The 26678-nt window shown below is 51.1% G+C and overlaps 1 protein-coding gene and 1 long non-coding RNA gene across 10 annotated transcripts in view; one reads left to right on the top strand and one right to left on the bottom strand.

The window, feature by feature from the left end:
- The window catches only part of HNF1B (HNF1 homeobox B), a 52895-nt gene that overhangs the window by 15498 nt on the left and 10719 nt on the right, over positions 1-26678 (bottom strand). For 4 of the 8 annotated variants that reach the window (XM_027568192.1, XM_027568196.1, XM_027568194.1 and 1 more), the window contains exons 4-6: positions 25057-25292; positions 6314-6474; positions 285-420 (exon numbers count right to left, since the gene is read on the bottom strand). In XM_027568192.1, the coding sequence (XP_027423993.1) occupies positions 285-420; positions 6314-6474; positions 25057-25292 (533 nt within the window). The remainder of the gene's footprint in view (positions 1-284; positions 421-6313; positions 6475-25056; positions 25293-26678) is intronic. The other 4 variants (XM_027568193.1, XM_027568197.1, XM_027568195.1 and 1 more) reach the window with 1 other exon arrangement.
- On the top strand, positions 6509-26167 carry LOC113908152. 2 transcript variants are annotated; one of them, XR_003515367.2, is made up of 4 exons: positions 6509-6662; positions 20396-20516; positions 21752-21863; positions 26110-26167. It is a non-coding gene; the product is annotated as an uncharacterized LOC113908152 (long non-coding RNA). The 2 variants fall into 2 exon arrangements; XR_003515368.2 differs by lacking the exon at positions 20396-20516.

Raw genomic sequence — 26678 nt, 5'->3', positions numbered from 1 at the left:
ATTTTATAGATGAGGAAACTGAACCTCACTAAGGTTAATGATTTGCCCCAGGATGCACGGCTGGCGAGCCGTGACCAAGATTCAACGTGACTCCATTGTTTTCTCTTTCTTTAGGCTAAACAGTCCAAATATTGTTGAGGAGAGAGATAAGTGGAATCAAATCTACAAGTGGCGGGTGAGTTTGAAGGGGGCCTTCTATAAACCTTTCTTAAAATCAGGTTGACTTCCTGCCCACCCTTCTTCTCCCTGCCCCCCTAGGTTTTGTGACCAAGAACGGAGCTTACTTTGTGCAATGGCCATGACTCCGGAGAGGGGCGTCATGATGAGGTTTTGAGATTGCTGGGGATTATGGTGGGACAGGCTGTGGATATTCGTCAAGGTGCTGACAGGGGGCAAACCACCTCCGGAGACGGAGATCTGCTGGAGAGAAAAAAAACAAGAGCAACATGAGTGCAGCCGGGACTGCAAAGAGCAGTGTCCAAAATGACATGGTTCAGCAATTCCTCTGCACAGCCAATTCACTCATCCCTCCATCCCTCCGTCTACTCATTCATTCATTCATCCAGCATTCATGCATTCATTCGCTCAACAGTAATTATGAAGCATCCACTGAGGCGCAGGCATAGTTCTAGGTGCTGAAGATTGAGACGCAAAATATACAAAAAGCCCTTCCCTTATGGTGCTTCCATCTGTTGACCATCTTTGAGTTACCTGCCTGCCTTAGGGATTCTTCTGCTCCTGGGAATTGTGGGACTGTCACTTGCTCAGTTCGGAAGTATCCTCTGTTCTGCTCCATGCCTTCTCTCTTCCTGGTGCTAAAGACATGTGACTACTAAAAATAACAACTGAAGTCTGCCCGAGTGAGAGCAGATTAGGGACTAGGCAGAAGGGCAGGAACGCTCTCACTGATACAGGCCCCACTAAGTACCACTCATACGTTAGCCAACAAACCTCACTGTGGTTCCGTGAGGCAGACACTTCATGGTAGATCTGTATCAGGTAGATATGGTATCAGCTAGATCCATCACCGTTTCACTGATGGAAAAACCGAGGCTCAGAGTAGATATGTGTATTGCCTAAGATCCAATAACCCAGCAAGTGGTATATCTGGTATTTAAACCCAGGTCTGCCTGACTCTGGAAGTCAAATTCTTACCTTTTATAGAGGACCTTTCCCCACCCCTGCAATTATTACTAAGGGTTGGGGGGGAGATCCGCCATCATTGGGCTTCTCTACCTTTTCCCAATCTCCACTATCCATTAAAAATGTTTATTGTTTTGGTCAAGGAGCTGATATCATAATGACAAAGCTACTAAATGATAAGCCCTGGACCCCAAGGCTTGTCTTTTATGAGCATGTCTCTCTGCACTGTCATTTGATCACCTCAGCAACCCATTTTACAGATGAGGAAACTTGCACCATTATATTTTATTGACAGATGAGTAAGAGAAAGCTACTGATTTTAATGAGTTTACTACACACAGGGCCACTTTGCATCCTTTCATTGGGGGAATTAAATCCTTTTATTTATTCCTAATAGTGTCTTTTCCTTATTGATTTTCTTCACTTTTTCTTTTCTTTTTTTTTTTAAAGATTTTATTTATTTATTTGAGAGAGAGAGAGAGAGACAGAGAGCACGAGAGGGAAGAGGGTCAGAGGGAGAAGCAGACTCCCCGCTGAGCAGGGAGCCCGATGTGGGACTCGATCCCGGGACTCCAGGATCATGACCTGAGCCGAAGGCAGTCGCTTAACCAACTGAGCCACCCAGGCGCCCCACTTTTTCAAGTGTATAATGGCATCACAAGCACACATGCTGATAGGGTCTCTTCCTTGCTAGTACTAATATGCGTATATGTCTCACTGCATTGCTTAGAACTTTCAAGACAGTATTAAACAACAGCTGTCACAGATGTGCTTGCTTTGATTCTGATGTCTTCAGAAATGCTTCCAATGGTTCCCATTAATTATAAGGAGCTATCAGTTTTACACATACACACACGTGTGCATGCGCGTGCACGTGCACACACGCGCATGCTCTTCTTGATAACAAAGTAGTTTACTATTTATAGTGTTAAAATAATTTCTAAAATTATTATTAAGAAAGGATGTCTCGGGGGTGCCTGGGTGGCTCAGTTGGTTAAGCGACTGCCTTCGGCTCAGGTCATGATCCTGGAGTCCCGGGATCGAGTCCCACATCGGGCTCCCTGCTCAGCAGGGGTCTGCTTCTCCCTCTGACCCTCTTCCGTCTCGTGCTCTCTATCTCTCATTCTCTCTCTCTCAAATAAATAAATAAAATCTTAAAAAAAATAAAAAATAAAAAAAATGTTATCAACTTAAAAAAAAAAAAAAAAGAAAGGATGTCTCGGGGCGCCTGGCTGGCTCAGTCGGTGGAGCATGTGACTCTTGATTTCAGGGTTGTAAGTTCAAGCCCCACATTGGGTATAGAGTTTACTTAAAAATAAAATCTTAGAAAGAAAGAGAGAGAGAGAGAGAGAGAGAGGTGGGGGAGGAAGAAGGAAGAGAGATGTCTCCTGTCATTCTGAACTACTCCAGACATTCTTGATGGTATCAGGACCACTCAGAGGTACTTTAGGATCAGGATACATACATTATGTCTGAGTAGGCCAGGTGCCCTTCTTCTAGAGCTTGTCAAATGACAGGACTCACGCCAGCACCCAGGTAAGACACTATCTCCTGCCCTGACCTTCCGGTCAACCCCATAGCTTCCAAGGTTAATTCGAAAAAGAAAGAAAGAAAAAAAACCAAACAGGTTTGTTTGTGTTTTTAAAATGGGCATCAAGAAATCAGTTGGGGGGTGTGTCACGTGACCAAGAAGGAATTCTGACCACATCAAACAAGAGAGAACCAGCCTGTTTGTTGGACTTGTTTTTCAAAATGTCAGAGTCATTAAAAAAAGAAAAGAAAAAAGAAAGAAAAGAAATCAGTAACCTGCCTTCAGACTTCCTTTGGGTAATGTAGTCCCTTTGGCGAAAGTCAATGAAGTGACGGCAATCTCTGCCGTTTCAGTGTTTGATTTTCATGGTGAAAGAGAAATGCAGATGCCAACCATAAAAGCAACTTCAATGTACACGGCTTTAGAGTTTGTCAAGTGCTTCCACTGACTGTCCTCAGTAGATACTGACACAAGTGGGGAGGGCGTTCTCACCACTGCCCCTATGTTACCAATTAAGACACTGATCCTCCCGAGAGTGGACAGACCAGTCCTATGTCACTTGATTAGTGAGTGAGGAAGCCAGAATTCACACTCAGTTTTGTTGGAGTTCAAATCCCTTCCACCTGCTATTTTTGGGTAACCTTGGTCAAATTCCTTCCACTCTAAAACGCAACCAGTATTTTCTACTTGCCTCCAGGACTGAAGGAAGCCAGGGGCTGCCAAGGACACCAGTCATGATTCTTACATGGTAATTCACTGTGTTTGTATTCCGTGAATGGTGCCATTTGCAGTACTTTCTCTTATGCTAAGTGCTTCAACGCCTACAGCCTACCAGGTTGGTGTTACTATCTCCACATTGTGGACATGGAGACGGAAGTTGAGAGAAGTTAAGAAGTGTGCTCAAGAGGTAGTGTTGGTGTTGAAAACAGGCCATCTGCCTCTAAGGCCTGAGCTCTTCCCTGTTAGGCCGTACTGCTTTGATACCGTGAGAGTATCCAGTATGTGCTTTTTAATTTTTATTGTTATTATTATTTTTTATTAAGTAAACTCTATATGCCCAATGTGGGGCTTGAACTCATGACCCTGAGATTAAGAGCCACATGTTCTACCAACTGAGCCAGCCAGGAGCCCCAGTATGTATTTTTTTTTTTTTAAAGATTTTATTTATTTACTTGAGAGCGAGCGAGCATGAGCGGAGTGGAAAAAGCGGAGGGAGAGGGGTAAGGAGACTCTGCGCTGAGCACAGAGCCCGACGCGGGGCTCGATCCCACAACCCCAAGATCATGACTTGAGCCAAAACCAAGAATCGGACACTCAACCAACTGAGCCCCCCAGGTGCCCCCCAGTATGTGTAACCCTAAATCTGGCCCGCTTTTTGTTTATGCACTCAGGTACGGGAGGGGACAGTGCAAAGCAAAGCTCACATGGATCAGCGATATTTCCAAAACTAATCCCTGGGGGAAGAGTTTCAATTCACATCCTACTGAACACATCACTCCTTGCCCAGGGCTTACCCAAAGAACCGCAGCGCTACAAGTCATCCTCATACCAACGCCACGACGCAGGCATTATTCTCCCCCATTTTATAGATGAGGAAGCTGAAGTTAAGCAACAACGATCCTATTGCTGATAAACAACAGAGCCCAAGACATGGACACACGAGCTTTCTTGCCTGCGTTATTTTTAACCATATTCCACTCTTGCCTTGGCAGACCACAATCTGTGATGGACCTGTTATATATTAACAGAAAACAGATTCTTGCATGTGGGCATCCAGTAATAGTGACTTAACATATGAGCCAGGGTGTTGGAGACTAGTAAAAAGCCGGTCCCTGCAAACAAGCTTCCAGGTGTTTGCTAACGTTGAGGTGTGCTCTCTTGGTCAATCATCAATCCAATAATATACTGCCCATGAGGGGACTGCTGAGCAGAACAGGAAGCAAAAAGTGTGTCTGCAGACTGCCTTTGGAGCAGCTGTGGCTTGGGGTGAGGCCACTTGCCTCTTGGGAGAAAGAGCAGGAGGGTCCAAACCCCAAGGACCTTCAGGCGAGAGGAGTGGAGACTTGGAGGGTTTCATGGACTAAGTCAAGACCTCTTCCATGAGACCCCCTTCTCCAGAGCAGCATGAGTGATCCTCACCCCTAACCAGTTTGGGTCTCAAAGTGACTCATCAAGACTTGCCTATGCCTCTTACAAGGTAGCTGCACAAACTGTTCTTCATGAAGAAGAAGCTTACGGGATGAGGGAAGGGCAAGGGGGCGACCAAATGCCTCCCCCAGGAGCGCCTTTTCATTTTCCTTTGCACAGACCGCTACCTCTGTTAGCAGTCTGCACAGACCACGAACCCAGGCTAGCACTCCCCTTGGAAACTGCACGCTGTTTTTTCCTCCAGGGAGCTGGGGACTCAATCACCTGTGACTCACCATTCCTGTGTTGCCTACACAGCGGGCACACGTCAAGGTCTGAAATGGCATCTGCTCCCTGTCCCCGTCCCCTGCTCGGGCCCCCACCTGCCTCTGGGTCAGACACCTTGAGGGAATGTGTGCAGCTCCACCTTGAGCGTGCAAGCCAGGAACCTGCAGCTCCTCCCCCACTGAAACCCAGAGCATGACCCAAAGAATCGAGTTTTCCATTTCCTACCCTTACTGGTGTTGTAATGCCTGTCTCTCTCACCCGTGGTGCTCCCCTGCCCTTGTGTGGCTAGAGAATTAGAGCCTTGAAAATTCAAACAGTCTATTCCTCACCAAGTGTGCTAAACTTACATCTGGGTGTGGGCTGTGGGTATGACCACAGAAAACGTCACTTAAAGAGAGGAACATGGACATTCACATCACAACACCACAACCATTTCTTGACTATCTGATGCTGTGCTGAGTCTTTCCCTTGTCAGCACATTTGTTCCCCCAACAACCATATTGTTATTACCCGCATTTTATAGTTGAGAGAAGGAGACCTAGAGTAGTTCAGTAACCCGCCCAAGGCTACACAGCTATTAAGTGCTGGAGCTGGGATTTGAACCCTGGTCCCTGGAACTTCAAAGTCGGTGTCTCTCACTCGTGGGGCAAGCATCGCCCCGCCCCACCTGCCCTTTTGTGCGGTGCTCTTCCCTGACGTGCCATCAGATGCCCCAGCTCAAGAAGCCTCTCTCCACCCCCTACTACTCCTAAATCCTGACTTAGTTTCTCTCCTTGCTGGCAGCACCAGGGGGTGGTGAAGAGAAAGAGGGGGGTTTGTTTCAAAGTGAAGTCCTCTCTGAGGTGAAAGACTGGCTTTGGAGGCCTTGGTGGTGGTGGGGGGGGGGTGGGTGGGTATGAATGAACATTTTATCAACACAAATGTCATTGGCGGCCCCAAAACAAACAGTGTCCCACCCGGCTTGCTCCTTTATGAGGCATTCAATCAATAAAACGAGAGCAGAACTCTGTCAGATTTATTGGCCAGGTTCAAACCGAACACTTCTTCCACCCGCCAAAGGCTGGGTCACTGGTCCTACCTTTCCGTTCCAACTCTGGACAGCCCCCATTTTCCCCGACCGGGGCTACAATGGCTCATTGTTTGAGGCAGGCCTTGTGAGAAGTTGTGTTTGTTTTGCCTCTTATCTTATCAGCTCCAGAGCTACAATGGCCCAGGTGTACTCACCATTTTACCATCAGGTGAGAGGAGATTGTGGCCAGGGTCCAGACTGGCTGGAGAGACTTGCTGTAAAACAGACTGGCTGGTCACCATGGCGCTGTTGCCATGGTGGCTGATTGTTGAGGCGGAAGTGACCTCACTGTTCCCCGGCTGGCTGTAGCGGACGCCTGCAAAACAAGACAGACCCAACAGCAGCCGTGAGTGCCCCCATGGCCTTGGAACACTGAGTCGGCTCCCCTCGTTTGCAAGGGTGGCCGCCAAGAATGTCAAGTTGTTGCCTTCTCCTCCCGTCTGCCCACAAGAAACACTGGCCCAGGGTAAAGGTGGTGGTGGGCTCGACTTCAAATTCCAGAACGTAAGCTCCATGAGGGCAGGGCATTTTTGTCTGTTTTGTTTTGTTCATGGCGGTAAGTGTCTTGGCACTTGGTAACCACTCAATATATTATGTCAGAGGAAAGAAGGAAAGGAAGGAAGGAAGGAAGGAAGGAAGGAAGGAAGGAAGGAAGGAAGGAAGGAAGGAAGGAAGGAAAGAAGGAAGGAAGGAAGGAAGGAACTCCAACGAACAAGAGGATTCCCCTTGTTGTTGCTTTAGCATAGTTCTTCCAGGCTTTAGGTGCTGAGACTGGCCTTCTCTTCCTGGCGAGGGTATTTCTTTTACTCTTCGAAATGCCTTCTAGAAATGTTTCCCTGATATCTCTTGGCAATGCGGGGCTGCAAAGTATGAGTAGACCCTTTCTACAAAGAGGCACTCACCCAGGGACCCCTGTAAGAGCTATAGCAAAAGGCATCCGTCCCTGCGCACCACGCTTTGGGCTGAGCCTGAGAGGCCCTGGGGCGGCGGGGGGAGGGAGGACGCAGGCGGAGCAGGACAGGGGTGGGGCTGCAGCTGGGAGTCGTTGGCTCTGGAACTCACATTCCTCTGATGGGGTCCCATCTGGCTGACTTCCAGGGCCCAGGGGGAGGCGCGTCTGCCAGGACGTGGGGCAGGCAGCACATACTGGCAGGACGTGGATGCCTTTAGTAAACCACTGCAGTTTGGTCTGCAAGGGAGGGGAGAACCAAGCATGTTTACAGCCTCACTACTCTGACCCTCCCTCTTGCTCAGGAACCAAAACAGAGGTCTGCGCTGGGGGGGGGGGGGGGGGGGGGGGAAGGGCAGAAGGAAGCTGAAGGGGAGAGCGGGGGGGGGCGGGGGGTGGAGGGGGGCAAAGAACCAGTTGCCCAGTTTGCAGGGTCAAAGTCCTGCTGGATGGGCCCATGAGACTGCCAAAGACAAAGCTGGGGGTCGCTGGGACATCTCTAAGCTCAAAGCTGACGAAGACCCTTGTTCTTGTTTTTCTCTTTGGATTCAACAAAAAGGTTTGAGGGACCCTGTGTCTACCTGCAGGGGAGGGAGACGAATGCTCTGGGCATGCAATCGTTTGGAGAGGTGGGCCAACTGTCTGCCTACAATTCTCCATTTACCAGCTTTCCAACCACATTAACTCTCACTGTATTAAGGATACGGATTCTGCTGGTCTGTCTCCCCCTGCCCTGCTTCCTGCTCCCCCTGGAGCCCCACCCTCCCGAGGAGGCTGCAAAGTCCCCCCAGGAGCCTCCAAATCACTAAGCAGCCTCCAAATCGCTAAGACGCAGCTTGCCAAGAGGAGCCCCAAGCCAGTTTTCCTGGCATGGCCCGAAGGACGTTACCCAAGGCTGATATGACCTAGAGCCTCAGAGGGCTGGGAAGAAAACAAAACAAATGCTAAGGCAGGCTTCTAACCTTCATGAGCAACCTGCTTGACTCTGAGTGGCTTGATGCGTGCTTTATGGGCTTCTTCTATTGCTGGTTGTCCCCACCCTTTGACGCATGGGGCTGCCGGTGGGGGTGGCAGTGGCAGTGGGACCGCACTGGAATTTGGTAGTTATTGGTCTAGGGTACCACATTTTGGGGGCAACAGGCGCCGTGGAGTTAAAAGGAAGAAAGGCTTCCCTGCCTCCAAACCGGCACCCCCTGCCCAGTCCTGCCCGTAATCTTCCACAGCTATCTGTGGCCCTGAGGTCTCCTATTTACCCCTGTCTACTCCGTCCCACTGGATCACATCAGGTGCTTTTTTCCTCCACTCACATTTGCCCCTGGGCTCCTGGCAGGATGCGTCCAACAGCTCACAGTATTGTTATGGAGGAGAAGAAAGACGTGCGCGCCTCGTGAGCTCAGGAGCCAGAGCAGATCCAGTGATAAATAGGGGAGGCAGGTTTCCTATCAGTAATCGGAAATATTTTCTGACAAGGAGGGACAGGGAGAAGACTGTGGGCTTGAGAGCTTGACAAACTCAGGCTCGAATCTTGACTTCGCTCTTTGGAGATGTGTGATCTTGAGAAAATAACTTCTCTGGGCTGTAGCGTCCTCTCATACAATGGAGGAAATGCTTCCTTAACAGGTCTATTTGGCGATAGGAGAAAGTATCTATAAGTCTCCTAGCATAATGCTAAATAAATGGTAACTATAGGTGGGGAGGGAGCTGGTATGGAGGTGGACCCCAAGGCACTTGCCCTAAGACTCTAGAATTCTAGACAACTTAGGGCAGATTCTAAGTACCGAATGGAACGACCTGTCCCCGGAGAAGGGCTCCCAAAGGAGCCTACCCTGTAGAAGCCCTGATGTTTTGCTCTGGAGGCAACCTGGGAGGCAGGCCTGGCCCCTGCCCCTCTCATTCTTTCCTTTTGGAGGGACTGGACTTCACCCTGTTTTCTCCTGCTTTCTCTGACTCCCTGGCCAGCTATTTACCTCCCCAAGATGCTCTGCTCTTGAGAGAGTGGTGATAACGCTGGGAGTCAGCTGTGTGTTCACCTCCCAGCCTGTCCCCATCATCGATTCAGCCTCAAGTCAAACAGACTCTGGTTTTAGCCTATTTAATTTGGCCGAAGGAAGAGGGCCAGTCCTCTGACGATCAAATATGGGTCACGGGGAGGCTTCTCCCCTACCACAGGCTACATAATTATTTATTTAAAAATAATTAACCAAGGATATCCGCAGGAAACAAAAGCCTTCTTTAAGAGGGAGCCTGGCAGAAGAGTGTCAAGAGCCATTTGTTAGAACCCAGGCAGTGTAGCCCAAGGCTGCTGTGGTGTTTAAACCTTGTTTGCTGCCCCCAGCAGAACTTCATTCTAGGAGAAATGTAAGGGTGGGGCTGTTCTGTTAAAAGACTGGTGGGCTTAGACCTCTGGCGAAGGGGGAGCATCGGGCTGGGAGTTTAGGGCATCCCCGGCTGATCTCGGCTCTGCCTTCAGTGTATTGGGTGAACTCCAGCTTCCTCAACTCCGAGCCAGAGGCCTGCCCGCTGCGGGAGGGGGCTGGTATCACTGCCGAAGTGTGGTGGGAGCGAGGCGGGGGGCTGCTCACCCAGATTCACCTGTAACCTTTCCCACCAGTGCTCCTCTCACGAGGAGTTGGGCAATCACTCTGGGCCCAGAGAAGGTGGCTGTAATCAGGCAGTCGCCTTAAAGGGGGTGTGAAGGTGGAAGGTGTATCACAAGACAGTGGCTGGTGATCCACCCGGAATAGGTGTTCTTGTTGGAGGAAGGAGCGGCCAGGTCCTTGGGTATTTCACAAACCCAGGAGAGCGCATCAAGGGAGAAGGAAAGTGGCGGAGGCTCTGGAGCCAGGCAACCCGGGTTTAAATCCTGGCTTTACCACACATTAGCTGTGTGGCCTTGGGGAGGTGACTGAACCTCCCCGAGCTTCAGTTTCTTTGCTGTTAACAAACTCTGCCCCTTGGCTCATTGGGAAGAAGATGAATGACTTAAGGGATGTGGAAGTCCCCAGAACGTGCTTGGTACATAAGAGTGGCTCAAGATACCTCAGCTCCTTCTACTTTGGGACTGTCTTGGTCTAAAAGACGTTTTCAGGAAGGCTGAGTTCACACAAACTTGACTGAGCACCTCTCACGTGCCGGGTACTGTGCTAGGCAAGTGGAATGGCATCTTCCCTTCTTCCTTCACCCCTGCAAGCTCTGAACGTAAATACTACCACAAGGGCTCTGGTTTACTACTGACTGCCCAAAGATGCTGGGTTAATAGCCCCAGAGGGCCCAAGAGGAGATATGACAATGCTAGAAGGTGGCCCTGTACCTTGCACTCACTTCCTGGCTCAAGGCACTCATCGGCCATGTCCCCATCGCTGGTCCTAGAAACCACGGTACATGTGCCCAGCAGCAAAAGTCATCCCAGCTAGAATCTAGAGACATCCCTGAGATCCTGGTGAGGAGCTGACCTCCTTCACCTGTTCCTAGGCCTCAGTATCATGGGTGTTGGGCTCTTTCTGAATTCCTGATGGCATGTGGGACAGAGACAATTCATCCAGTTTCTATGCAATATGACTGCTCAGAAGTATCAAAACATGGACGGAGTTCATGGTTCCAGAAGCCAGCATCTCCACACTCTGCTTCCTGTGCCAACACCCTCCTCCAGGGCAGTCTTCACATTGCTGCAGCTTGGGATTTCTTTCTTAAACAAACTCGCACTGTGTCACTGCCCTCTTTGGAAACCTAGGACGGCCCCTCACTGCCTTCCGGAAAAGCCCCAACAGCAAAGACTAGCAGAATCGAGCCCCTTAGCTGCCTCACCTCGCATGACATCCCATACAGCTATGTCAGAGCACCTGCTGTCCGTCATGTTGGCCCTGCCATCTCCTGCCTCTGTGCCTTTGCTTCTGCTGTTCCCTCTGCCGGGAAAGCTCTTCCCTTCTCCTCCATGTCGCATCTTTTCAAGAGGGCTAAATGTCACCTCCTCTGTGAAACGCTCCTTGATTCATCCTGGTAGTTATCTGCTTTGCCCTTTGCATTTCACATGCAGTTGAGACGCTTACAGCAGGAGTCAGTCACCAGGCACCATAATGTTCCTATGACAGGGTACTTCTCTCGCCCTCTTAAAGGAAGGGATGGCTTTTTACTCAATGTTGCATCCTCAGAGCCTAACAGAGGGCCTGGGACTGTGAACATTTCCTGAAAGAAGGCATGAGCTCTCAGCTGCTTTGAGCACGCATGCTCTAAAACAAGGGAGCATTCCTTCCGGCAGAAGAAGAAAATGCAGTCAGTCCCGCGGCAATGTTGATATCGAAAAGTGTGGATCTGGTCCAATTCTATTGATACGTTATGGAATAATCTGAGTGCAACATGAATTTCCCATTTGAGGATTTCAGAAACCTGCACCCAGCTGGGCGGAGCCACATGGGAAAACACGTGCACACACACACACACACACACCCTTCAAGCGTCTACCAGCTACCAGCAGGTTCCTGCATGTGCTATAGGCCATATGCATCCAGATCTGGAGTTAGAACCTTCCCTCCGATTTCCGACAACCCTCCGCCCACCACTTCACACGAACTCACAAGCTGAGACCCTTCTGACGCCTGCCTCCATATGCAAACTTCAGGACTGTTTCAAGGTAAAATGCCATATTTATTGTCACACTGATGCATTTCCTAACCAGTTAACGGGGGTAAAACTCTGCTCATCCTTTTATTAGAGTCTTATCTTTTTAAAGGGTGTCACTGAAGAAGTTTTGAGTGGTGTGCCCTTAACCCCATTTCCCCCCCCATAAACCCCATGGTTTTCATTGCATGACTTTACAGAGCATGGTGGTTTTTATGATGTAAATGTCAGCTTCTACAGAACCGACCATGCACCTGTGTTTGAGGACAGACACAACTGCCTTGCAGGAGGACCCCAGAGAGGACCCGCTCAGGGTGTAATTAATCACAAGGACTTTTCAGAAACCTGTGCTTCAGGGGCTGAGAACTTACAGCTCTCTTAGAGCTTCTCAAAACAACTGGAATTCCACAATTCCAGAAATCAACAGGGCATCGGCGTCTAGACACTTGAAACGAATTCTGTCTCTCTGCCTTGATGATTCTGGGCCAGTCAACTTTGGGGTCTTGGCGGTTTTCTCTACAAGGTGGGCATATGGGGGTCTTCCTTCCTCAGAGGCCAGAATGATGAGAGAGTAAAATAAGGTGAGAGAAGCACCGGGATTTCTGGGGAGAGAAAAAGCTGCGCAAACAGAAGAGCAACGTCAGCCAGGGAAACATGACCAGAAATCGCTCTTTTATAGGAAGCAGGGGAAGAGGGAGGTGGGGCCTCCTGGGCAAAGTGAGGCTCGGCTTGCCCCCATGTGGCCTTTGGCACTGAAGCCAGGGGGCCCATTTTCCTGGGGTCTGTGAGCTGCACCCAGAACCTGGTGGGATGCCTTTCACCCTTGACATTTCAAAGCCAATCTCCCATCCCTGATAATGCAGGAATGTTCCTCCGGCTGATGGACCTCTGCCAGGGCGAACGAGCGTCCCAGCCACCAACAGAGTAAACATTACTCAACTGGCCAGAGCTCTGTCACACACATTCTTCCCGTGTGTTTCTAACCTCATGCAGAGCACAGCCCAACCCTGTTGGGTCTAGAAACTGGGAATTTAAGCCCAGGCAAGAGGGAGTGTGTGAAGGAGAAAAGGAAACAACCCTGTCCATCAATTATGGGTAGACAGAGCTGTCTTTCCAATGACGCCAAAACTCCGGGCCGGGGAAGGGGCCAGGAGGAATTAGGCCAGTCCTGATGGGCCCGGTCATGCATCCTCAGAAATCCACTCCCCTTTCCCCGTAGAGGTGTCACTTTCTTGAGGAAAGAGGCAGAGACACAAACGATTCCATCGAGGGAACTTCTGGGACGCTCATCGGGGATAAAAGAATGCACACGGTTCCCCGGTTTGTAACTGGGAACTCCAGAAACGCAAGCTTTCCATGGTGGAGCTCGCCCTGCTGCCTCAGTGTCCTCATCGGCGACACGGGCCTCCTGCCAGTTCTTAGTCATATTTCCTCCTCTCTGGGCATCAAGATTAATGTTTGCAGAGAGTTTAGGAGATTAAAAATCTGAAAGCCTGAGAGGAAAAAGCTGATGTAAGATGAAAGCAGTTTAAACACTAGGCTGGTTTCAATTCCACATCGCCTTCTACCTGAGGTGGCTCAGTGAGGAGGCCGATTCGTAAGAGGAGAAACACAGACAGGCCTGCGGGGACGGTAAACACTCTTGAACTCAAGGAGTAAAAGTGGAGTGATACTTAAGGGAAGCCCACAAACTGGTTTTCTTATAAAAATCAAAGCAAAGGGAGCCAAGAAAAGAAAAGGAAAAAAAAAAGTCGTCTTCCATCAAAAGCATCTTGGCTGAGAACAGACGCTAACGAGCACAGTGTGCCTGAGAAAATCACACACGTGGGGAGGTAGAAGGGCAACGGAGACTCGGCCTGTCCTCCCCCATGAGGCCACCCCGCCAGGTCCTCACCACAGAGTCAGTCTCTGCAGGCAAACATCAGATGATTTGCAATGAGCACTTCAGCCTGGAGGCTGCAGCTCTAAGTGAAAGAGGCCAGGCCAGCCCTTGACAGCTTGAGAAGCCCTCACCTCTGTGAGTGATCTACACACGCTGCTTTCCATGTGTCACAGATGTCCATTTGACAGAATGGAAAACTGAGGTTCGAAGAGGAAGAGGTTATTTTCACTACCTCTTGCTAAAGGGTCTCCCCCAGCAGGTCAGCGGTGTTCCGAAGCTGACACTTCCTTCCCTTCTCCGTAAGCCCTGAACTGATTCCAGGTATGCTGAGCCTCCGTCGTGAGCCACCAACGGTTGGAAATGATTTTGTTTACTTGTTGCTTGGCTTATCTCTCACTGGAAGGAAGGAAGGTAAGCCCAGTGAGGGCAGGACCTTGCCTGCCTTCTCCACTGTGTCCTCAGTGCCTGGCACAGGGCCTGGCCCATTTAGTTTTATTTTCATTTATTTATTTAAAGATTTCATTTTTATTTGAGAGAGAGAGAGCACAAGCAGGGGGAGCGGCAGAGGGAGAGGGAGAAGCAGACTCCTCGCTGAGCAGGGAGCCCGACGCGGGACTCGATCCCAGGACTCCGGGATCATGACCTGAGCTGAAAGCAGACGCTTAACCGACCGAGCCACCCAGGCGCCCCGAGCCTAGCCCATGTAGGCACTCAGTACATATTGCTGGAATGAGCAGCTGATGATTGGATGACCTGCACTTTAGTTCTAACCAGGCTCCACACTGTCAGTCTGCTGAGCTGAGCGGTAGAGAAGTGGGAGCGAGATACACTTCTCCTCTAGATCTCCTGGTTTTGCTGAGGTTAGTGGGAGGCATACCTCTTAAAGAAGGGAGAAGGGGGTAGTGAGAGAGAAGGAGAAAGAGAGACAGTAAAATGTGATCGAGGTAGAAATAGCACTGACACGTTTGGGCGACTTGGTGTTTGAAGGCCGGAGGTGGCTGCACGGCGGAATAAGTGTTTCGTATGAAGCGGCAGAGATCTCGGGCAGTGCTTTACCTAGTGTCAAAAAGGGCCAATGGGGTGCCTGCAGGGAGCCTACCCCTTCCTGACTTCTTGAGCCCTAAGCATAACACCCATTACCTAGGGTGCTTCAAGGGGGGATGGGAACGGGTGCTCCCATGAGCACAGGCTGACCATTTCTGAAAGTTTGGGGCTGTGGGTGGGAACCCCAAATTTAGACTCACCCTGTTAGAACCCAGTTCGGCGCCTCATCGGGTTGACTTTGAGGAAGGATCAATTAATGGGAGTCTGCTGTGGCAACATGAGTCACTTAAATGCCTTTTTCTCCAAAGGAAGTTGGAGTAAAACTAAGAAGGGTTAATGGTGGACATCGTTAGGCCTAAAGGCCATGAGGACAGACGGAGCCCGGCTGCAGTCTGGCTCCTGGGGTCTCTATTCTCAGAGGCAGCCTTTGCGGGGAGGGGTAATGTGGCTGCAACAAAGGCCCCTGGGCTTGGCTGGCGAGGAGAATGATGATGCTTCTAGTAGGTCTGGGCAATGGGGGAAGGCTATAAAGCCATCAGCAGACTGAGCCACTGGGTGTCTATACAAAAGTAAGGTCCTAAAAACAGACATCTGTATTGTGACTGAAGGGCTCATAAAATTGCCTCAGAAAGGAGAGGTTTTCCACTGCGACCTATTCATAAGCAGGGCCCTGCTGGGAAGTGACACCCAGGGAGAAGATCCTTTGAGGCCTGGCAAGTGTCAGAGCCGCCTCCTTATGGGCGTTCGCCTGGCCAGACCCCAGCCTCTTCGTCACCGCCGCCAGACCATCACTATCATCATGACAGACAGCTACTGGTCACCAGCTCATGGACGCTGGTCCCAGGCAGCACCAGGTGTCGGGCGGGCACCGAAGCTTCGGAGGCTGGATGGTCACTGGCTTCCACTGAACAGGAGCACCAACAGAGTGCTCAGGGAGCACTCACCGAGGATGGTGGCAGCTTAGAGCCATCTTGCCAAATGACACTGATCTGCAAAACGTCCAGGTCCGTTTTCCAGACCTCAGTTCACTCAACAAAAACTCAGGAAGAGCCATTCTAGCTCTTTTCTTGCCCAAGGGATGCTGGCGAGAGATTATAAGAACTAATCTAGTAGAACATGAAGCTAACTCGTAGAACAAAATCAAACGAGTAGACTAAACTAAGCTAGTAAACTAAACTAGTAGAAACTAAACCAGGAGAACATTAAGGGAGAACTAATATGCTCTTTGACAACTTCCTGGTAGTATTTAATGTTGGAGGGTGTGTGTGTGACTGTACTTTGGTTAAGCAGCATCAACAGAGGTAGAACTGAACGATACTGTTCTAGAAAAGGAATACATGCTTTAAATAATAATATATACTATGTTATGTAAAATGAAACAAAGTCCATGCTCAGTTTAAAACTGAGTAACAGATTATACAACAGGGGATTTATGCATTCAGCTTCTTGGAGGAGAAGCCCTCTCTAATAGATCCCATCAGCGCAAGATACACGGAACGTCTACCATATGCCAGGCACCAGCTATGGACTGGAAACCCACTGGGGAAGAAAGCCCACTCGGGCTCAGACATTGGTACAGCCCAGCATTCTACCATTCAGAGTACATACACAGTTCTAGAGACATCCGCAACGACTTTCTTTGCAGAGACAAAAGACTTACTTGGTTTGTTTCTTTTTCTTTGACACGATGAGAAGCAAACCCTCTATTTCACCTGGCAGGAGGATTCTCAAGAAGGAGCAGGTGGCTCATTTTGTTTCCATTTGTAAACTTGAACGTTTCCATTCGCAAAACATCTTGAGATAAATTAAGCAGCTATTTTGTGCCCACCATGCAAATCGATGTTACACAGACGGGGGATGTTATTTAGAGGTTTCCCACCCGAGCAAGAACTCACTGGGCTTTATTGCCAACCCAGTCCAACAGGCGCTGACCAGGAAGAGGCTCCCTGCGGTGGGCAGGGCCAGAAGGTCTGGGCATGCAGGCTGCCACTCAAAGGCCCTGAAAGTGTTAACCTCCAACAGTGATAGGTGTCCCGTTTACACCCATTATAAATCTGTTTATTGTGACTGGCCCCACCCAATCTACTGGTGCTGTAAAGCTCTAATGGTCCCTAATAAAGGTGGAAGGATTGTAACAGCACACAGTTCCTGAAATGGGGAAGGAGCGAGGGAGAGAAACAGATGATGAGCTTAACAATAAGGTATCACAATGGCCAACCTCCCTCTGCTGCTTCAAGCAGCTGAGTCCTGGGCCCCAAGACTCGATACGACACCCAGTCTCCAAATAATAACCGGTCAGAGCTGAGAGGTCCAACACCCTCATTTGCCAGAATCCCTGAGAAATTAAGTGATCGGCCCAAGGTACCCCTGCCATTCACGGCTCTGGTTTCCTGAATCCGAGTCCAGGGCCCTTCCCTCGGCTGGCTGCCTCACCTCTCCTAGTTCAGCAAAGGGCCATCAGGATGATCATCAATCCCTTCAGGACCCTCCTGTTCCATCTAGCCTGATGACATCCAGCCCTCCACATCTCTTCAGGAGTTTGTTGAAACTTCCCGTGCCTGACCCCCCCACGTCAGGTTTTGATTCTAAAAGGTGTGGGTAGGGGAGACGTGGGTGTTTTTAATGAGCTCCCCAGATGCCTTCTATGTGGCCTGGGAAGGAGACTGGAAAAGCCCAGGTCCTGCCAATACTCGGACTTCATGGTTTCTGATGTCTCAAATGAGAAGCAGGGCTCCTGCACAGAGAAACTTCCAGGGTGAAACTGCAAGCCACACCCCCGTCAGGAACCCAGGGAAATCCAAAGCTTTTCCTCTCAGGGCCCTGAGGGCTCCTGAGCCAACGCCCCAAGACCCTCCTGGTCAGGCACTGTGCTTGGCTCCTGGCCGTGGATCATCCTTAAGCCTCTCAACAGCCCTCAGGAGATAGGTATCATGATCTCTAGTTCATAGATGAAGAAACTGAGGTTCAGAGAGACTAAGTAACCACCAGATGGTGAAAGAACCATAGATCAAGCCCAAACCTGTTTGAGTGTGGTCCAGGCAAGGCACTGCCTGTAGCCAGCTTGCTTCAGGGGCTGTAGACCTCCCTCGGGAGAGTCATTAAACACTTAATGTATCTGCATGGAGGTGTTCCTCCGACCTGGAAAGGGCGGGAGTATGGGTCCTAAGAAGGCTGGTTCTTGACTTCCTGAAAGCATTAAAGACTGAGCTTCATTGGCTCAACCTTTGTCGGGCCGCTGCAGCCAGAGCAGAGGGAAGGGGTCTAAAGCTGATGCAGGCTCACAGGTGGAGGGAAGAAGCTTCCAGAAAATCTGCCCTCTGGAGCTTCTGAGGTTTCCCACATTCACCGCAGGGGATGTGCCCACCCTCCCCTTCCTGCCACTCTTTTCACCTGAAGTTTGGGGGAGCCTCCTTCCTAAGAACAAAGGCCATTAAGCTTCTCAGATTGGGCTTCCACCAAGAAAGGACCACACCCCCTCTAATTGGCAGGTTCCCGGGGCTAATTACTGACAAGCAGGGTGCTCACGCCTCCTTAAATTAAAGGAGAAAAATGCCCTCCAGGAAATTCAGGGTCATCCTATGAACCTGACCTCCCGCTACATGGTCAGGAGCCTCTGCCCCTCCCCACAATCCTTGGTGCTTCCCCCACTTTCTCTCCCTGTTTAGTACATTTGCACTACATGCCTATAGTACTGGATATGGTATTGGAGGGGTGCTATGCATGACACAGAGCAGTCCTTGGAAGAATGAGCAGCTGCCTTACACTCAGTATGCTACCAGAGGCCGGCCTCAGTTTGCTGCAAACACCAAGATGAGTATCTAGTTGGACACACTCAAATTCTCTAAAAGTTGCGGGGGGGGGGGGTGGCGCCTGGTGGCTCAGTCAGTTTAGGTAGAAAGCGTCTACCTTCGGCTCAGGTCCCGATCCCAGGGTCCTGGGATTGAGCCCAGCGTCGGGCTCCTTGCTCAGCCGGGAGTCTGCTTCTCCCCCTCCCTGCCACTCCCCCTGCTTGTGCTCTCTCTCTCTCTCTCTCTCCCCCTATGTCAAATAAATAAAATCTTAAAAAAAATTCTCTAAAAGTCAGGACTGGAAGAAAGCTCCAAGAGAAATAGAGCGAAAGAGAGGGGGGAAACCCCAAAACAAGGCTCTGCAAGGAATGGTATTAGCTACCATTTATGAGCACCTGCTATCTTCAGGGTGCTTTACATGCATTATCTCATTTAATCCTTGTAGCATCTGCATAAATTGGTGTCCCCATTTTACAAATTGAGAAACTGGGCCTTAGTGATCCCAGAGATTTGCCCAGGGTCACACGGCTAATGAGTGGCCAAGTTGAAGCTGGAATTCAGGTCTTCCTGCACAGCCTATGATTTTGTTGCTATGCCCGCTGGATTTATGAAAGCACTTCCCCAGATTATCTTCAGTGTGTATTCCATGTCTGGGTTATTACACGTCAGGCGTCTATGGCACAGCCTGGGCATTGGGATTTTTAGAAGCTCCCTAGTTGATTCTAAAGTGTGGCAGAGTTTGGGAACCATTATCCTAGAGTGGGGGTCAGCAAACTGTGGCCCCCAGGCCAAAGCAGCCTGTTTCTGTAGGACCCATTAGCTCAGCTTGGTTTTTACATTTTTAAATGGTTGGGGAAAAAACTAAAAGGAGAATATTTTGTGATGTCTGAAAATTATAGGAAATTTGAATTTCAGTCCCATAAATAAGGTTTCATTGGGAGACAGCCACACACACTCATTTCCATATGGTCCGGGGCTGCTTTTATTCTGCAAAGGCAGAGTGAAGTAGAGTGAAGTCGTTGTGAAAGGAGACTATATGGCCTGAAAAGCCTAAAATATTTACTATCTAGCTCTTCACAGAAGAAGTTTTGCCAACCCCTATACCAGAGATCCCATGACCACTAGGATAACAACTGAATGCCTCATCTGACCTTATTTTGGGGCTATGTTTCATTCATTCATTCATCTGTATATATCTATACAATCTCTATCTCTCTGTCTGTATAGCTTCGCCATTTGCACTTGTACTTCTTCTTGATAAGTGGGTAGAGGCAAAATGCCAGATCTTGGGCCTTCCCATCAAGGAAGTTTGCTTCCAAGATCCTTGCACAGATTTTGGCCGCTCTCCGCACCTCTGGTGCTTAATTCCCCCCAAACTCCTGTCAGTTCCCATCAAGGCTTCAACAAACAGGGATGCCTGGGTGGCTCAGTCAGTTAAGTGTCTGCCTTCAGCTCAGGTCACAGTCTCAGGGTCCTGGGATCGAGCCCCACGGAAGTCTGCTTCTCTCCCTCTCCCTCTGCCCCTCCCCACCACTTGTGTGCAAGCGCACGCTCTCTCTCTTTCTCTCTTGCTCAAATAAAATCTTAAAAAAAAAAAACCCCAAAACACTTCAACAAACAGATTCCAAGGGCACTTCTCCAGGAACCTGCTGGCTGGGGCTCTGTCCGTGCAAGCAGCTTCCTTCCTCCTTCGAGCTGTTTGGAGACAACAAGGAGTCCTTGAATCATCTAAGGGTCCTTCAGGGGGATTAGGCATGGCCAACGGGGCTGCCTACAGCGATAGCACTCCAGTATCTCCTGGCCCCTTTGTGGAGAGCCTCTGAGCCCCACCAGCCCAGCAGTCAGGTTTCTTTGTATGCAGACCAGGGTTGGTCCACTATCAGGAGGAGGTTGCCAGCAGAATCTCTGAAGGCTGGGCCTCTTAATCTCATTAATATCCTGATTGTCTTCCTCAATCTAGTGGCAGCCGATGGGGTGGTACTGCAAGATAAAACGACCTTCAAATTTAGCAGATAAAATGGCCGTCAGATAAGCTCCTGATGAAGGAGAACCCCGGAGCCAGGTCTACCACTCAACTCCAAGTCAGTACCAAAGTGTTTCCTCAAATACCAGATGTTTCAAGGCAGGATTTGTTTCTTTTCTGAACTGAAAGAATCTGCTACTCGGGGACAATAAGGTTTATTTACCATGGGGATCTCTGCTGTGGAGATGAATATTTTTACAGCCGCCCTCATAAACCACCCCCTCGTCTGCTGCTGGGGGGGGGGGGGGGGCGGAGCTCCAGAGGGGAGCTGAGATGCCTGCACCCGTCTCTGAAGCCCCATTAAGTTGTTAAGGCATTTAGTGCCCCAGACAGTGCGGGACTGCAAGGGCAGTTCAAATCCCTGCCCATATGGGGATGGGGTCGTGAAAGAGGGGGCTTGAATTTCTTCCCCAGGCAGGGTGCAAAATCTTCCTTGGTCAGGGGCAACAGTTGTAATGCCGGTGGGGGGAGGAGTAACGAAGCCAGAATGGGAGATGGGGCAGGGGAGCCTCCCCCCCATCCTCAGCCACATTCTCCTAAAGCCTTTTTGTCATTCAGAGGGGAGCAATAAGAATGTGGAAGAAGGGAGTGTGTGTGTGTGTGTGTGTGTTTCCATGCCTGCCAAGTTCTTAGCATCTGCATAAAGCAGAGAGATGGTCAGCGTGTGACAGTTTAAAACCTGCCTGCCACTTACTAATTATATGAACTTGGGCAAATTATCTACATTCTAAACCTCTCCCCTTCCTTGACTGTAGAATGGGGGTACGGGGACAGAAGGTTTCTGCCCTTACAGGGTTGCTGTGAGGCTTAAATAAGATGACGCAGGTAGGTGCTCAGCCCAGGGCCTGGGACCCAGGAGATATTTAATCAACACTAGACCTTATGATTATTCACGGGTAGGCATAACCCTTCCACTGGGCACTCTGGAGATTTCCTTGGGTCCTACCAATTTCAGCATCAGGGAAAACAGCAGTAATCACACAGATATCCTGGCCCAGAGTCTGGTTTGTCTAAGTCCCAGGCTTAGATTCTTGTGGGTGACTTGGGAGGACGGGTGAAGAAAGGGGCCAAGAGGGATGCAGGCAGCAGGATTCTCTGGGTTTTAAGCTCCGATACGACCATCGGGGCAATCAAGTCCACTGGGCTTAGAGAGGGGGCAACAGAGTTTGAAGGGAGATAGGAGGAAGCAGCCACAGAAATAAAGGCCCCCACTTAAAGAGGTTATCGGTCAGGGTGTCCAAAGATTCTTCTGGAAGGGCTCCCTCTCGTCTCTGTGCCTCACTTTCTTTCCAGGAGGATGAGCCTCAATCTCCTTCTTGAAAGATGAGTGAAGGATATGACGCGTGGGGCGAATGAAGGCTGACGAGGACCGTCTGCCCCTCCCTGGCTGTGGCAAGCGGGCCGGGTGAGTGAATTTGCTGCAGGCTGGAGGAGAGGGCACAGGGGGCACGACAGCTCATGCAGCTGGATCCCAAGGCTTGGGCCAAGGCTAGCCCTGATTCCAGTCCACGCCAACTTCCTCCTCCCTCCTCCTCCTCGAGCCGATCAATACAAGCACCTGTCTCCAACCAGTCCCTTTCCTTACCACAGCCCTGCTCTCTGACCTTTTGGGGGCCTTTCTCTTGATTCCACTCCAGAATGGAGGTAGGGGCCATCACTCCGGGCCTCCTCAATGGCCTCAGAATGGGCTGTCATGGGGCCTATAACGAGGGACAGCTCCTGCTGACGAGAGCTGGAATGGGGGGGTGCAGATAAAGGCCTTCCAGGCTGAAGATAAATGGCTGCCTGCAGCCTGCTACAGTAACTTCAGGCCCCCAAGAAGAGCAAACAAAGGGTGCCCCTGTGACTCTCACTGGAAAGATGAAGGCCCATCAGCGGCAGCCAGGCTGGTTCAAAGCCCCAACTTAATTGTCAATTAAGCATGCATAAGGGAGACAAAGCCATGACAACCCTGGGCTGCATGCTGGTGTGTGATTGTAAAGGCGGGAGGGGCAGCACCGAAAACAGCTGATTCTGCTGACAGGGTGTTTGTAGGGCACCTTGTAACCAATCAGCCGCTGACAGAGGCAAAGTGCTCCCCCTGCCACTCCTATTGTGCTGGACATTCCAGCAGCCGGGTCACACTGTGGTCACTGTGGGCAAGTGGGCCGCAACCCACCGAGAGTGGCTACGAGACCAGGAGCTCCTTAGAGATGGGATGCTCTCCTCTCCAGGAAGAAGGTTCAAGGGAAAGACGTGTCTCTAAGGTGCCTCCGGGCCTCCTGGCTTAGAGGCAGGTGTGTGGAGGGGAGGGAGTGCAGAGGAGGGGGCCTGGGGCCTTGTCCCTCCCCGCCCCCGGCCCCCCGCTTAGCCTTAGAGGGTGCTAGTGCTGATGCTGACTCTGGGTCTTGGTTTCTCCTTGGCCCCCATAGAGCTCTTTTTGTATTCTGCATCCAGGTACAATCTGGGCTTGGCTAGAGGCCCTACCTTGGTGGTGGGGCCCATGATAGGAAGCACACCGCAAGGCTCTGCAGACCGTAGCCTACCCTGAGCGCCGGGCTCCAGCCTGCTGTCTGCCTAGCCTGGGGTGCATCCCCTAGGCACCCCAGCACAGCTCACGTGCCACCCTGGCAGCCTGAGAGGGGGCCACAGTCACGCCTCCCAGCACCCTGCACCCCAGGCCCTAGCCCAGTCCCAGGGCCAGGGTGCATGTCACTGCCTCTTAGGAGATAATGCCCCCGGCGTGTGCAAGTTAGGAGGAAAGGGACTGCTGCTGCCTTTCTCTCTGCTGTTGCTCGCCAGAACGAGAGCAATAATGACAGTCGTCACCGTTTATTGGGAAAGATGGTGTTTACACATTCTCTCATTTACTCCTCACGTGGGCCCGATGAGGTAGGTCCTATTTCTTTGTTCTACAGACGGGAAAGTCAGACGTGGAGAAGTGATGTGACTGGGTCACCCTGCAGTTGTGGGGATCAACCCGGCTGGCTAGGTACAGGATTCAAAACCGAGTCTGGAGAATTCCCTCTCTGGGCACGGACAAGGACTATCGCGATGAGCCCCGAGTGAAAATTCAGGCAGAGGGGATGGCAGCCACTGAACACAGACAGTGTCCCGTAATTACTGCTCCATAAATAGGAGTCTCCTCCCTAGAAGGACACACGAAGCCCTGGAAGACAGCCTTGGGCCCTCAATGGTTCTGGGCACTCCATGCCAGCATGATGCCTTCCCGAGGAGACGAGAAGCTTCTGTGGGCAGGACGCGCCCGCACCTATTTGGTGCCAAGTGGGAACCAGCAGGCCTGAGTTCTAGCCGCCTCTGCCACCCTCGCTCTTTTAACATTGGCAAGTCACTGCTTCTTTGGGGCCTCAGTTTCCTTCTTTGAAGCTCCTCCCATTTCTAGCATTCCATGATTTTTTAAAAGGCCGAGATCTGGGGCCGGGGGTGGGGGGCCCTCGGGCTGTATTTGGCACCCACCCTGCTCAGCTTCCAGTACCTGCCTGGCCCCCCCACCCCCCCAGCCCTGCTCTGTGTCTCCTGTCAGTATACAGAAGGCCTACGCAAACGACCCCGTGGTGACCTCACCACAACCCCAGCTTGTCAGAAAGCTGCCTGGCCTTTGTTCGGCTTGCAGGCTCCCTGACTTTGGTGTGGAGATCACAGGTCCCAGTACAATAGCCATTGTCTTCTCAATAATGCCCCTTGCCCCAACCACGCCCCCCACCGCTCTAGTTCCAGCTCCGTGGATCACCGCGGGTGGGCAGCAAGTACCCCAGTCGTGCTCCATGCTGGCCACATGCCGTTTGCCTCTGCCCTCTGAACCCTGCTTTGAATTTCCGTTAAGGGACAGAGTTACTCTGCCATCAGGCTAGCGCTCTCCGGGGTGGGGGGGAGGGGGGCTTCTCTGCCTCTCAAGAATAACCCGAACTTTCTCCCATGAGGGGAGAAGTGCTCACCCTCAGACCACACCACTCAGCACACAGGGGCACCTTCCCACAGTGAAGATGTAGGCTTCCATCCTGAGAAGCCCACACTCCACAGCAGAGGTGCCTAAGGCAGGCCGGGGGCCCAGCATACAAGAGCACACAGTAGATACCCAACCAGTTTTGGCCAACTCAGCACCGCCAAGATTTGAGGTGACTGATTCCATGCTAATTCCGGCAGGGTACCGAAGCCAAGCAGCAGAGACTGCCAGTAGAGTGACCCTTCCCCACAGGCCCTGGGGCTCCTCCTGCCATGGCCAGACGGAGCCCTGTGGGGGGATCCGGACGGGGAGGAGGTGACCCCTGCAGTTTGGACCTGGAGTGCCAACAAGACAGCCTCTCTGTCTAATCAGACAGTCGCACCACCTTGCTGAGTCAGCAGCCACCCAGGGAAAAGAAAGGGGACCCAGAAAAGGCTGGGGAGAGGGGCTCCCTGGAGGCTGAGCAAGGACTCAGAGGAAACCTGACCACAGCCACACACTGCTTTCACAAGAAGATTTTGGCCATGGGAGGAGGCCAGCCCTAGCAGCACCATCCCACCATTTCCTCCTCCGAAAAATCTTGAGCCAGCTGAGACCAGGGGGGAGACGCAGGACGGCTGGGCTGCCGAGGCATCGGGGCCTGGGCCGGGCTTACCTGACAGCTTATTTGGAGGAGAGGCGCTGGGCTGGTGGTGGGGAGAGCCGTGGGAGAGCAGGGGGTTCAGATTGTGCGTCTGGTTGGAGCTGTAGGCGTCCATGGCCAGCTTCTGCCGGAACGCCTCCTCCTTCCTGCGGTTTGCAAACCAGTTGTAGACACGGACCTCAGTGACCAGGTTGGAGCCCAGGCCGTGGGCTTTGGAGGGGGAGACGCCTCGCTGCAGACATTCTGCCCTGAGGATGGACAGGGATGGGGGAAGATGGTGAGTGAGGGCAGCCAGGGGGAGGCCTGCTGGTCCTTGGCCCCAGACACACAATCTCAGTGGACTTGCTTAGGAGTATGAAGAGGCCAAGGACAGAGTTGGGGCCTGGGGAAAAGCCTGAACTGAGAAAAGTCCAGCCCACGTAGTTCTCTGATGACATGGCTGGAGTGGGGCCCAACACAGGGGCCGCGTGAGGGGCTTAGGCCTCTGGTGTGGCTCCCAACATGAAGAGAGCAGCCAACAGGCAGGTAATACAGGCAGAAGTCCAGACTGGGCCTCCTGCCATCTTATGTTGCTATTCTTCCCAAGCTACAAAAGGGGAAGTCCTTCACTAGCTCTATCTGAGCCCCTTCGAAGGGACTTCTGGTCGTTCGGGGTTTGGATAGCCCCAAAAGGGCGCCAGGGAAGCCATAGTCCTTATTTGTGCCCCAGGAATCCTTTTCGAAAGGCAGGTTGGGTGGGGTGACAGGAGGACTCACAGAGGAGGCTGGTCTCCAGCTTTATCACTGCTGGTGAAACCCCAGTGGCCCAGGTGGGAGAGGGGATCTCAGACCCCACTGGGTGCTGGGGGGCTTCTCATTTAGCAGGGGGACAGTGCACAGCCTGGGGACCCTGGGGACCCTGTGACCCTGGGACATGTCCCTTCCTGGCTTCACCTCCCTAACCAGAGCCAGCCCAGCCCAGAGATGGATAGAGAGCCCACAGGTCTTGGCCAGAGCAAAGACCAGACTTTTTATTTTTTATTTTATTTTATGTTTGTTTGTTTGTTTGTTTATTTATTTATTTAGAGAGCATGTGTACAAGCCCTCATACAAGCAAGGGAGAGGGACAGAGAGAACCTCAAGCACACTCCACACCCAGTGAAGAGCTGAGCCGAAATCAAGAGTCCGAAGCTTAACCGACTGAGTCACCATGGCACCACTGCCCCCCCACCCCCACCCCCCGGTTCCTGCCTGTTTAAGACCAGACTTTTTAGAAAGTCAAAGTCAATGGTGGAGTCATGGAGGATGGCAGGAATGAAGAAAGAAAAAAAAGATATCCCAAGGATTTCTAATAGTTTTCTTTAAAATTCCATGTGGTTGTTAAGATACAAAAAGAACTCTAATCAGTGTGGGCAGAGTGGATTGGACAGATCTGATCAGTTCTTTTCTGCCAAGTTTCCTCTTGGACCAGCGGTTGTCCAACAATTTGGTCAAAGCCAGAGCCAGTCTCTGGCTAAGGGATGGTTTTTCCCTGGTCTGCATGGAGGTCAAACACATGGTTCTCATTCCACTGGCATATTTTTAGACCGGCATCCTTCAAAGTATCTTCCCTACAATAACAGTTCATGGCCTAAGTATCCCCCAGAAAAAAAGAT

The sequence above is a fragment of the Zalophus californianus genome, chromosome 16, assembly GCF_009762305.2.
Source record: "Zalophus californianus isolate mZalCal1 chromosome 16, mZalCal1.pri.v2, whole genome shotgun sequence".
In the NCBI taxonomy this organism is placed as follows: domain Eukaryota; kingdom Metazoa; phylum Chordata; class Mammalia; order Carnivora; family Otariidae; genus Zalophus; species Zalophus californianus.
The sequence above is the reverse complement of the archived record's forward strand: the minus strand, read 5'-3'. Positions and strand labels throughout refer to the sequence as shown.